Source organism: Marmota marmota, unplaced genomic scaffold (genome assembly GCF_001458135.2).
Source record: "Marmota marmota marmota unplaced genomic scaffold, marMar, whole genome shotgun sequence".
Classification (NCBI taxonomy): Eukaryota; Metazoa; Chordata; class Mammalia; order Rodentia; family Sciuridae; genus Marmota; species Marmota marmota.
In genome coordinates, this window is record NW_026000142.1 from 12,712,587 (window position 1) to 12,726,605 (window position 14,019).

Genomic DNA, 14,019 nt, shown 5'->3' on the forward strand with positions numbered 1-14,019 from the left:
GCCCCGCCGCCGGCCTGCGCAGTCCCCGCGCGCGCCCGCTGGGGACCAGAAGAGGGATGCGACCCGGACCCTGTGGGCCAGGCGCGCGGATGGAGGAGCCAAGGACACCGACGCTAGAAGAGATGAAGGAAAGAAAGTGCCCACAAGGCGATCTCCAAGCAAGCCTCCACCAAGCCCGCGCCGCACAGCCCCGATTCAAAGGCAGGCTCCTGACTCTGAATTCTCTAAGATGAAGGGAAATCCTTCACTTAAGCTCCCTCTACCCACTCCGCCGTCCGCCAATTAGAAATTACTTAACGAACCCCTTCTTAAATTTCTTTTTCTTAAATTTTCTTGCCGCCAGGACATTTGTATCACCTTTACATATGTCTTTTACCATCTGTGTACATACACCTGGCTTTGTTTTGTCCTGTCATCGACTGTGGTTCTTCTCCCCAAACTATCAACTCCCAGATGAAAAAGACATGTTATCTTTTAGTGCCTCTCATCGGGTACCTTTCTATGCAGTCTCCTTTTCAAAGAAAGCTAAGAGGCCCGTTTTTGTTCTATGGACTCCCAAAGAAGAGGCCCTTTTTTGTTCTTTAACTCCTAAGTCTGATGTCTCTTCTGAAAAACTTAAGTGTTAAATGCCATAGCTTTTTAAAGGAAGGTTAGAAGAACCTTATGAAAGAGGTTAGAAGACTCCCACCCCTGCATGTGAGGACACGTGGATGCACACACACACCTTTGTTAAATTTGATTCTATAGTGCAGAGTGCCTGGCTAGCACGAGAGAGGCCTTGGCTTCATTCCCTCATATTGCAAAAGGGAAAAAAAATTCTTTGGGAAATACAGGGCTCAAGAATTTAATAAGATGAGTGAGTTAGGCCCAAACATTAATTTTCCCTTCCTGAATCTGATTCAGTGCCTACCCTTTCAGTGCCAATTTGCAGAATGTGAAAATCTATCACCTTATCAAGACCATATGGTACAGCCCTTCCCAAATCTCCAGATCCCAGGAACTGTGTTGAAAGCACAAAATCAAATTGAGGCATTCAAGCTGGGTCTCAAAGAAGTAAAATCAAACCACAATGAAATCTTGTACTTGAAATTCTGGAAGATGAATGACTGGAATGTTTAGTCCAAGGGTTAGAGACCAGATCAAAAGCTTTTTCTTTCTTCCTTCCTTTGTTTTTTAAATGGAAGACTCCTAATGAAAGGTTTGGACACTTTAATTGTTCCAGTTTCCAAAATGGATCCAAATATGACACAAACCAGACCAGATAAAATCTGGGAAGACCCCCAAAAAAGGGTTGATAGATAAAATCTAAAAAGTTCCCTCACAGTAAAGAGAGGTCAAGAAAGAACTTTCACCTGGAACTCTGGGGTTAAGGGTCAGAGTCTTAGAAATCACCTGCAGGCAATTCTGTGAGCAGAGGGCTCAACTATTTGTTTTCTTTGACTTTACAGATAACTATTACCTATCTCAGCCATTTGGTTTCCATGGTTATTCATCATTTTCTTTTATCAAACATTCTCTCTAAAATTGCTCAATATTAGAGCATCTAGACTCCTTATATGAAAAAATGAAAAGCATTTGACAGTAAAAGATACAGAAGTGATAGTAAATATTTAAAGTTAGAATCAAGAACATTTCTTGTTCTTTTCAAAATGCATATTCCCACATCACAAGGCTTTCAATTTTCTGGATACTGATGTTGAATTACTACTCAAGAAATTAATTGGTTTACTTCTGAAAAAAATTAAACAACACACTTCTTAGAATTAAGAACTAGGTATATGAAGTGATGATATCTCTGGAAACAAATCTCATGTATTTTATTCGTGTGACTCAATTTTTTAAAATCATTGGGAAGAAATGGCTTATATTTGTGTAAATACAATTAAAGCAAAATGCTATCAGAGAGGAGTGATTTTTTCCCCCTCTCACCAACCTATGAGTGTATGGAGACAAGCATAAAAAAATCACTAGACAGCACATTTTCTATCAAAATTCAGGATCTCAGGAGGTGAATCCACAGCATTTTTTTCTATCTTAAAGCTGCCACTGCTAAGGGATGGATGAGCATCCAGCCTACATACAGCACAGAGGCAGCACACTAGGAGTTAATTTCCTCACCAGTAGCCTGGCCTGGGGCTGCTTCTCCAAGAGAGGACACTGGCTGGTTTAAATTCTCTCCTGAGAATTATCCTGATTGTTAATGCAAATTAACTCTTTCTGAAAGATATTTTCCCCCCAAAGACAGCTTCTATCACAGTCAAGCCAAATACTTATGAAAAGGTAGTAACTTGATGGTTCCAAAAACTAAATCTTTTGAAACTTTATTAAATAACTAATAATAGTAACAATAATGAAAGACATCTTAGGGCTAGAGTGAGATGGCAGGGTATAAAAGAAGAGGCAAAGAAGTATAACTGAAAAAGAAAAACTCTTATAACAAAAAATGAATCGTGATTATTAATAAGTAAATACATTTTGGCAATAAGATAGAAGGAGAGATATTGAATATATTGCAGATAGAGAAAACTAATATTTACATTATTTTCTCCTTTTAACATAAAGATGATAATGTTGATGTTCCATTGACAAAAGAATTTGAAACTAATTATTTTCCAAACCCTGAAATAGAGGTGTTTGAGTCAACTATTGCTCAAACTTCAAGGGTCTCTTTTAAGACCAGAGAAATGAGTTGTTTTAAGCTAGGAATGCAGACAATAGTTGTGGAGCCAAGTGGTTTTCTGATTAAACCATGCCCTGGGCCTCACCAGCCACATCTTCCAACCACAAAACCCAAAACTCAAGAGTTAAACATAATGATGCAATGGGATGCTTCCTTCCATGTGAAAAGATAAAGGAACCCGTACCCTAAAACAGTTTCCATCAGAGAATAAGAATCCTTTATTTCAAACAACAGCATTTATGTTAATTCTGAAGAGCAAACCATATATTATTATGTTTTAGTATTGCCAAATGACAAAACTACTGAGTAGCAAATCATTTCTGACTATATCCAAAAGGCTATAGTTAGACAATTTAAATATTCCAGCCCACGCTTATTCCTGTATACATGGGGGCGACCAACCTAGCAAGCCCTAAATCTTGGCAACAGAAATTCTATGACAAAGAGTGCAAATGAGCTCCCAGTACCCTGTACCTAACACATGCTTTTGAAAACAAGACATTGCCAGAAATGAGTTTTCATCTGATCTATCTACATTTCCTTATAGTCAACTTGTCATTATCTACATGTGCTTTAGGGTCTTTGTGGATTTTATTCAGTAAATTTAATTCTAATCTAGTTAGATACTCTTGTCAACAACCTATGGATTTGGAAAGCCTCCTCCACCAACTGTGGTTGGCATGTGCCAAGGAAATGAAAGTTATTTTTACCTAAGCTAAGGCAAAACATAATTAGGAAATCAAATCTGTTATGAGGAAACAAGCCAAAACTAAATGTAAATGATCATTATCATCACCCCTGGCCCATTCTATTACCACCTTTAACCAGGAACTATATCTGGTCACTCAAGTGCTGAAGTGATGTGTAAATATTAGCTTTTGTTGAAAGGTTAAAGGTACAGTAAGAAAGTGCTGGGGAGTGATGTTGGCCAAATTGTATTGCTATATTGTGTGTATGTATGAATATGTAACAACAAATCCCATCATTATATACAGCTATAATGCACCAAGTTTTAAAATGTGGGAAAGGAAAGTATAGTAAGAACATTTTTCCTCAGTCCAGTCAATCTAACAGACATTAGGGCTAATACAGAACAACAAAGTAGAGTTATTTAGTACTGCTGAGTGTTTTTAAAATTTTAAATCATAACTTGGTGGTTTGGACTCTTATCTGCAGAAGTCATTTACAAGAGTAAGTTTCAGTGTAGAGGATGTTTTAGTGCAAAACCATTATGGAAAAACAATTTTAAGAAAAGAATCTAGCCTGCTGCTGCCCCATCCACCTGAATTGGAAGTGGATCTGAACATTTCTGTTTATTCAGCCTCGTTAGCTACCCCACAAGCCTGCAGTATATAGTTACCAGGCAACCACAAAGGCAGGGTGTTTATATCATTAGGCATTAATTATAGCAGAGCCTTATTTTTCTTAGAAAGTTTAAAAACTATATAAATAGATCATGACATTAGACCCCTTTTCCTCAGATTAGGAGTGTAGAGCCATCTATAAAGCCATAGCTGAGATTTTCTTTTACCCTAGGATATATTTTGCTCAACAGAGAAGGAAATTCTGTTTGAAGAATTAATAAGGAATTAAAAGATGATGGCTTTCAATCTTAATTCATACACAGATGGCATTTATGTTTGAATCATTGAGGGTATACTTAGGATACAAAAGCAGTAGAAAAGGTATAAGTATATAAATTTATATGGTTCTATGTAAAACTCTGAAATAAACCAACATTCTTTTGACAAACATAATCACTTGATGTATACTTAAGTTATTGGAATTTCAAATATGTTTAGGGCCTTTTGAGACATAAATTTCACCTTATGCTGTCCCAACTCTCACTTAATGGTAATAGTTATTTGTGTCTGTTAAGACACTTTTTGATTAACTCAGGTCAACTGGACTCATTTAAAATCACCAAGAACTTTTATGACATTTGAAGCTGAATAACTAGTAAATGCAAAGTACAATTTAATTCACAATATTTACAAAACAATGCCATGGCTAGAGTTGAAGACTTGATTATATTTATGATTCAAGAACTGAAAGGAGGGCCTGGGGTATGGCTCAGTGGTGAAGCGCTTGTCTAGCATGTGTGAGGCACTGGTTTGATTCTCAGCACTGCATATAAATAAATAAAATAAAGGTCCATTGACAACCAAAAATATTTAAACCAAAAAAAGAGAACTAAAAGAAAAAATGTGTGGGGATTGCTATTTCATTCTGGAGAAGTGAAGTCACTTGTAAAATAATAAAAAATATTACTTCTGGCAAATCAACAGTAAGGTTTAAGTATTCTAGAAAGTTTTATTATGGCAATCAGCCTTTTACTGTTGGGCATGTTTTAAGGTTAGCAATATAATAAATATGTTTTCCTCATGGACAAACCCAGCTAGCCACATACTGGCCATTATTATCAGAGTCAACATTCATTTTATCATTACATCATCACTTAATTCTCATTATGCATCAGTTTCATCATAAGCTTTTTAAGAATCAGTTGAGATATATTTTACCACTACATTTTCTTCCCTTCAAAATCTGCTCTAGACCTCACTTTGTCGACTTTCAGCCTACCCACTGACCATCCAAAAGACAGGAGGCCATCACAAGACACCTTTGCTTGACAACTTTCTGCTTGGATAAGACTATCCACACCCAATGAGGCCATAAATGCTCACTGGAATGGTGATGGAGAATCTCATTCCCAAATTTTAAAATCTGGGGTGTTGGCAGGAGAGGAGTTGAACAGAGCCTGCTCCAGATCCCTGACTTTGAGTAGTGAGTACAGTTACTCCATATATGAAACCACATTGCCTTGTTCTATTTTCTTTATAGAGTTATATTTAGAGGTACATAAGCAAACAAAAACAAAATAATAGATTTAAACATGAAAAGTAAAGCAATAATGCTTCTAGAAGGAATCTATTTTTATGAACTTATAAATCAGAACAAAAGTTGTTGATTTTAACACAATCCAATTTATTAATCTTTTTTCTGGTGTGATTACTTTTTGTGTCCTGTTTATGAGTTTTTCTCCTCAATTCCTAAGCTTCCTATATACTTTTTTTCTGATACTCTTCTTGATGTCTCATCCTGCACATACCCAGCTCAGAATTCAGCCTAAAATTAAAGAAGAAACTCCATGAAGATTTCTTTGACTCTTTCTCCGAAGTTCCTTCTATGAGACTTTGTCTTTCAAGTCCCAGACATTTGGATAACCTTCCAAATCTGACTCCTGTCTCCTTAGCCCAGTAAAACTCATTTTTAGCCTTTCCATTAAGAACCATCTTCTAAATTCCTGCTTGAATTCATGACTTACCTATTATTTACTAAGAGTTTTATTTTTTTTGTTGTGGTTCAGTAAGAAGATTGGTTCAACACTAGAGATTCTGTCATTACTGGAACTGCTTACTTTTAGAAACAGTGTTTAATAACAAAACTTTCTTAATATTTCCTTGCCTGCATGGATTGTACCCAGAACTGTATTTTGTTTTGTTTAGTTTTTTGTTTTTATCTTATCCTGGGGTTGAATCTAGCTCAGATTCTCCAATTGCCTTTGTCAAATAAAATCCAGGCAGCAGTCTACCACTTCATCTGTAGTCTGATACCAAAACCCATACTGGCAATAAAGTTTATCAGTGCAATTATAGAATATAATACCATGAAGTACAAACTCTATTACAAGTTTTTAAAATGAAAGATTTTCCTCCTATTTCTAGGGAGTGGCATGCCTGCATGGATTTCATAAAACAAGTTTGAAAAGAGTAGAGGAAAAGTAGAGTGAGTGGCCTTTGAGTTCCCTTTAGTTAAGAGACAAATGATTAAATGGATGCATTTCAAAGAACTAGGGCATCTCAAGTATTAAAGTTATAGGAAGCTTGGGAAAACCTTCTTTTGTAAATTTTCTAGATTTTAAAGTCTAGTGAAGCTTGGTGGGTCTGCAGTGGGCCTTGCACATGACAAGCAGTCAATAATATTTATTCCATACTGAATGAAATCAGTATGTGGACAGATGGAAAGACATGTGAACAGGGATGAAACAAATATTACTACTTCCTTACTTTGTGTCATGGGTCCCTTTGGCATTGTGGTAAAACTTATGAATTCCTTCTAAGAAAAAGATAAATGCATAAAATAAAACACATAGAATGGTCTGTGGGGATAGTTTAGTGGTAGAGCATTTGCCTAGCATTATGTGAAGCCCTGGGTTTGATCTTCAGCATGGCAAACAAACAGAATACCAATAGGATCATAAAGGAAACTAGTCATATTAAAATCCAATGATCAAAATTCTTCACATAAAAAATGAATTTGTATCCTGGGGATATAGTTCGGTAGTAGAATAAATTTCCTGGTGTCTGTGAGGCCCTGTGTTCAATACCCACCACAGGTGGAAAAAAAATCTTAATATTAGCATATTACATAGTAAGATAAAATGGCAAATCCCATAATTAATAGAATTATGAAGTTTCCATGAATGCAAATATTATTTTATAATCTCTGTAACAATTGTATTGAGATTTTAAAATATCTATAATTCCTACTGAGATATAATCTCAGGCATAGCTAGGTCTATTGTGGCTTACTCCTAAATTCATAGTGAAAATGCAAATGTAATTTACTTTTAATTATTAATTTTTTAAAAATGTTCATGTTTTAAAATTTTTTCATGGTTTTTAAATATATACTAAATATTTATTAATTTACCCATTTTGAGGGATTGAAATTTAGATGTAATAGGCCAAGCAGGGAAGACTAATTGCTAAATTCTTAATCTGTCCAAAAAAATCAACACAACTCAGATCATATGCTGTAAGTGAAGTGCAGGGCACATGAGTAAGTATCTTTACCTAGCTGTGTGACCCTGGGGAAGTGTTATGATTTAGTTATCTCTTCAGTAAAGTGGCAATCATAATGGCTGTCCCTCTGCAGTGTTGTTGAGAGGATTAAATTAACTCATTTAAAGCAATTAAAACAGTGCTTTGACCCTCAGTAGGCTCCCAGTAGGTTCTGACATAGTACTATTTTTATGTTTTTTCCTAGACCTATTAAAGAATTAACAATTGGCCTAATACACATGGAGTTTCAGAAGAAAATTTATGGAATTTAATAAAATGATTCTACAACTATACAACAGTCCTAACTAGGACATTTGTATAAATTTTTAATTTTAACCCAAATATTCCATAATCCTAGATTAAATATTAAAAACTCAATAACTGCTTACCAACTAGAGGTTGTTGGGATCTGTCATATAAACATGAAAGTCAACTTGGTTGTTACTACTGTTAGGGCATGCATATTTATAAAATGAAGAAATAAGTTTTAATTAAATAGCTATTGTATTGTTTAAAAAAATACTGCTAGGAATTATGTAGATCTGAAGTTGCAAACTCAGATCTACTGTTGGATTTTAAATTTGAATATAGCCTTATGTAAACCAATGAGCCAAGTCATATACAGTATTTTATTTTTGGAAAATGAATAAACTTCTAGCACTTAGGCATTAGAAAATTTCATATAAAACTTCAACTTTCCAACCCCTTGGAAATTTAGAAAATTGGATACCACTGGGCTCATACTGATTCCCCAGGACTGAGGCAGGACCTCTCCAGCTGGCTGGAATCTGCATCTGTCATGTTTTATTTCACTTTTCTTGCTTACTTCACATAAGCACATTACTTGCTTATCTTCCACAAGTTTTTACATTGTAATGGAAAACATTGTAGTTTGTGTGATTCCAATAAGATTTAATGCATCTTATTTATTTTAGTTTTTAAAAAACTAGAAGAAAGAAAATTGGACTTGAAACCACTTCTGAGTCCTGGTTGTGTAGGTATCTTGCCAATCATCATCAAAAGACATGCTAATAATTTAAAAGTACTCTGAAAAAGATTGTGACAAACATCTGCTCCAAAGGAATTCTTTTGTCCTCTGCTGTCCCACAAGTGATTTTACATCATGCAGCTCATTTCCAGTGTAAGAGGTTATAGACTTGAAGCAGTGTGGGATGCCCTGGTGCTTCTCAAAAATGTTTCCACGTATTGACTTGTTACCTGCAATCTGAAGTTTATAAAAAGCAATTTTTCACTAAGTCATAGTACTGAAGTATGCTTTCTTTGGGGGTAGGGGAGGAGCCAATGAAATGAGATCAGATTTTTTTTTTTTTTAGTCAGTATGGGCTGCTATAACAAAAGGTCATACCAGACAGCTTAGACAACAGAATTTTATTTCTCATAGTTCTAGCGGCTAAGAACTCCAAGATCAAAATGCTGGTGACTTTGGTTCTCAGAAAAGAGCCCTTTTCCTAACTTGTAGACCAATTTCTTTGTGTCTTCATATGACCTTTCCTCAGTATGTGCACAGAGATACAGAAAGATGCACACACACATGCGCGTGCGCACACACACACACACACAAACAAACACACATACTACCTCTTCCTGTTCAGCACTGATCTCCTCATGAGAACCCACCTCATGACCTAATCTAACACTAATTGCTTTCCAAAGACGATTGTAAATACCAACACATTTGGAGTTTAAGCTTCAACTTACGGATTTTGGAGGAACACAATTTGATGAGAATCAAGATCATTTCTCTACCATCTCCTCCACTTGATTTTGAGTACACTTTAATGAGTTTAAAAAGAAAAAGATTTATAGTCATCTCACCATGAATTGCACAAAGCTTGTCATATGTCTTATTTGTGCCTGCATTGTACCTCACATGAAAACCTTTTCCATCAATGTCATAAGGCTCAGAACCACCCACACTGTACAACTCCTGGTGATCCCTGTAAATGGCATCCGGTATTCTACCGGAGCCTGTGGAGGTTGAATAAGGAGACTAAAAACAAACAAAACACAGATGTAGTTTGAAGTGCAGGGGATTTTGATATTGAAAATTTTGTTTGAGCGTAATTTTTCTGTGACTGAAGCAAATTGCTGATTTTCAGTGAGTCTGATACTGTATGTGTCTATGAAATGGGAATGATCATTTCAATATTCCATGAGGTTGCTGTGAGTATTAGATGGGATTAATATGGACAAGTGCCTGAATGTTGGAAAGAACCACCCAGGCAGTGCTATGAACTTGAGCTACCTTCTAGTCCTCATGGTCATGGTCAAGGATTCTTTCAGCAGGATATGGGCAGACTCGTCATTAAGAAATGCAACATACTGGATTGTCTGTTCTATATACACACATTTCTGAGCTCTTCATTGAGGAAATGTGTCCTAGATTAAAGCATGGAAGGAGTTTCTCTTTCCTTCATTACCACATTAAAAAAAAATGAAATTTCTCCTGTCAGAACACATCAAGATACCATAGTGACAATTGCTATAGAAATGCTAGATTTAGAAAGAAATGAGAAGATTTCAATTCTGTTTCCTGATATCTATGTTCAACAGCCTAAAACAAGCCCATGTGACTGAAAAATGACAATCTGTCCAAAATATCTTGACTACCTTCTGCCCCAGAACATTAAGCACCCAGTTTGTAAGGCTTTTCAGAGGTTGTGTATACAATGAAATCCTAGCCTAATGTTTCCTTGGACACAGATGAAGTGGGATGACATTTTGCATCATTAAAAAAAATAATAATTATCCACTTGAATCTAGATCAGAGTCATTAAAGCAAATAATTATAAAGACAAGGTATATAGGATATCTGAATAATGCTGGCCAGGTTGTAAGACTATAGGGAATGATTTGGGACTTGAGTTAATTAGGCGGACATAGACTCTGTTCAATAAAGGGGAAATAGTCCCCAACCTGACCCAGTGATATCAAGAGCTTCTAATTCTTCAATAAAAGCAAAAAAAATGAATGTTCATATGGAATTTGCCAATTTAAAAAATATATTGCCAGTGAAATCTGTAGAAAGCTTCCAGTTTTCAACCTCTGATTAATGAATGTCTCAAATTCAAGAACTATCCTCCCCCTAGCACAAATATACAGAAATATGAGAGAATGCTAAAATATTCTCTCAGTTCCACAGGTACGAACATAGAGTAAACTAATTTTGGAACCTAAAGAGCTATACATTTTTCCAGACAGGGTCTCACTAAGATGCCCAGGTTGGACTTGAACTTGTATCCCCCTGCTTCAGTTTTCCAAGTATCTGGGATCAAAAGCATGTAACAGAATGCTGAGCAAAGAGCTGCACATATTAATAAGTAGCTGCATATTTTAATCAGCACCTGGGGATCACTCAGGGGCTATTGTGACACTGTTGAAGACAACAAGCTATTCACAAGCTATCCATCTCTGTTCCCCCTTGGCTGAGCACATAATTAAGCATGGAAAGCTTAGGAGTAAATTAATTCTTCTGCATTTTAGAGTTGTATCACAATTCAATTTTTCTTAAATATTTATTTGCATTAACTCATTTTCTTCTCATTGTATTCACATAGCAAGGCCCCCAAGATACAAAATACTTCATAAATACAGGAAAATAAATTTAGATTAGGATGGGGAAGAAGAGCAAGGGAAATTCTAGAACATGAGACAGACATTGTGTGAGGAAAGCAGGCCTGACTGAGAGGCCTATAGTATGTAACTAGTCCCACAGCGTTCAGAGGGCTCTAACATACTGCAAAATATTTAAGGACACATAAAAAATTTTAACTTTCAACACAATACCAAGTTTTCATATAACAGAAAATAATTATGCCCTGAAACTACAGCAATTACCACTTATTATCAGATCTTTTCATTTGTGACAATTGTGGTGGTTATGAATTATGGTGAGCTATACATTGATGATAAATAGTAATAGAAATCTCTCAATCAAAATGTAATAAATTGGGCCCGATACGGTGGCGCACACCTATAATCCCAGTGACTCAGGAGGCTGAGTCAGGAGGATCATGAGTTCAAAGCCAGCCTCAGCAGTAGCAAGGTGCTTAGCAACTCAATGAGACCCTGTCTCTAAATAAAATACAAAATAGGGCTGAAGATGTGGCTCAGTGGTCGAGCGCCCCTGAGTTCAATCCCTGGTACCCCCCCCTCAATAAAATAAAATAAAATGGGCTGGGGATGCAGAACACCCCTGGCCTCAATCCTTAGTACTAAAAAAATATAATAGATATTGATATTTTAATTCTAACTCTAGATTTTCCTATCATAGTTTTCCTTGCAACTCATTCATATATTTCTCTTTCTTTAGAGTGAATCTCAAAATTTCATATATTAAAAATATCTTTGTAGCAATATTTCTTGCTTCTCAGGAGTGGTGAAGTGGTTGGATTTTTAGTCAATGTTGATTCTGGAAACAAAATATTTAAAAGAATTAAGTTTTTTTTTCCAAATTAATTATTTTGAGAGTCAGCATAGTAAAAACATTAAGAAAAAGATAAAATAAAAACAATGAAGGTCAGCATTTTCTTATTAATTACAGTAAAAATCTTCATTGTTCAACATATTCTTTCTGCAGAAACTACCTGGAACTGCCTTTCTGTGTCCAGGATGTGGGCATGAGACCCTCTGAAGACTCACAAGTGAGGCTTCTCAACTCCAGTGGCTTTATCCTATTACCTTTGTAGAATTGATCATGTTTTGCCTTGTGACATTATATGAGTATTCTATTACAAGTGTTAGTAAACTTTTTTCCATAAAATTCCAAGTAATAGGTATTTTAGGTAGTATATATTCTGTTCAATTCTGCCCTTACAATGTGAAAACAGTCAAATGTAAATGAAGGAGTGTGGCTGTATTCTAATAAACCTTTATTTACAAAAATTTGTGTTGATTTATATTTGTTATGATAGCCTAATTTTGCCTGGCCCTATTTTTTTGTATTATTTATCTTGTCTTTTCAAATTATATTCCTTGCCGACAGGAAAGCCTATATTCTATTTTTGCAATACATATAGAACTTAGCAACAATGTCTTGACAATTATTTGGGGATGATGAAGGTTTGTTCATTGACTATTAAATAATTGTTCAATGTTTTTTGGGGTGTAGGGGGAAAAGTCTCAGAAGATGAAGTCATTTTTGAATGGAAGAGACCTTTGCTTTCATCCATCCTCTAATTTCATAGATGTAACCAAGGCCCAGGTGGGCTTGCTATTTTGGCTATAGGTCAAAATAGCAAGTTCCATGTTATCTCTCCAAACAGAATTTCAATACTAGTGAGCCAAATTCTATCAACCTTCTGATAATGTGCAAACAAATTAATTTGAGCTCCTATCCCATACAACCCTGATATGTTCTGTATCCTTCTTTACATTTTTAAAGAGTTCCTAGAGGTATTTTAACTTCCTGATATTATTCCCTTATTTGCTACTCTGAATTCATGCTTTTGACCCACTTACCCTCATGTCATGGTTTTCTTTTTTCTGACTAGTGGAAGATCTATTAGCTAAACAACAACTACAGCAAACACCTTTTACATTTTAAGTAAACCCCTGCTGGTTCAGCTATGCATTCTCCCAACCCTGGTGAAAGTGATTAACATTTGTATATTCCCAGCAGCCAAGATCCTCAAATTTCACTTTCAGGGGTTTAAATTATAAAAACAATTTTTTTTTTTTGTTCCAAAATGTTTCATGGCACTGTTATACTAAATGTGGTTTTTCTTTATATAAAATCCCTATACCCACTGCCCTAACTTCCAGAGATTCTGATTCCCATCTCTAAACCCAGAAGTCTGTGCCTCCCTGATGAGAACTACTGAGCCAAAAGATGCTGAATATAGCTAGAAACCTGGCAGAAAATGCAAAGTAAATTTACAGAGTAAGAAAGCTCAGATTAGAGAGAAGGGACAGATTATAGTAACATTCTGCTACTTCTGGAGTCTTACCCAAAGCAGGGATCCAACTTTACATAGTTGATTATAGGGAAGTAAAACATTCTTAGCATCCCTGCTAAATGTGATGCTTAAAATGATCTGAGTATGTGCATGATCAAAGATTTAAGTTACCCAGAAAATAGCAATAAGTGCTCTCATCTAAAGAAACAGATGTGTAGTCCACACTACACATCAGTTGTAACAATAATGGTATGAACATTTCAATTGGTTTAATAAAACTGAAAGGTAAAATTAAGAGACCAAAGGGTATTCTTTTAACTATGCCTAAGCAAGGATGATCACTAAATTCTTATAGGGAATAGATTAGAATAAATATTACTTCCCCACCACATATTGTTTGTGGTTGTCAAGTAGCATCATACTAAAATAAAAATTGTATGCCATAGTATGGGTTCTTTAATTCTCAATTTAACCTTTTTATGATTCATCAATGCTCTATAACATCACTTTCTAAACTCGGGCACAAAACTGGGTAATAACCTTCAGACTTTAATATATTATTCTTATGTTTCCC

General features: G+C 35.6%; 1 protein-coding gene across 1 annotated transcript in view; it reads right to left on the minus strand.

Annotated features, from left to right (window-relative positions):
- LOC125611343 (cortactin-binding protein 2-like) overlaps nt 1-13,014 on the minus strand; it is an 87,075-nt gene extending 74,061 nt beyond the window's left edge. Inside the window, exons 1-2 of the mRNA XM_048785919.1 lie at nt 13,009-13,014; nt 9,414-9,538 (exon numbers count right to left, since the gene is read on the minus strand). Coding sequence (XP_048641876.1) covers nt 9,414-9,538; nt 13,009-13,014 — 131 coding nt within the window. The remainder of the gene's footprint in view (nt 1-9,413; nt 9,539-13,008) is intronic.
- Between the last annotated feature and the right edge of the window lie 1,005 nt (nt 13,015-14,019).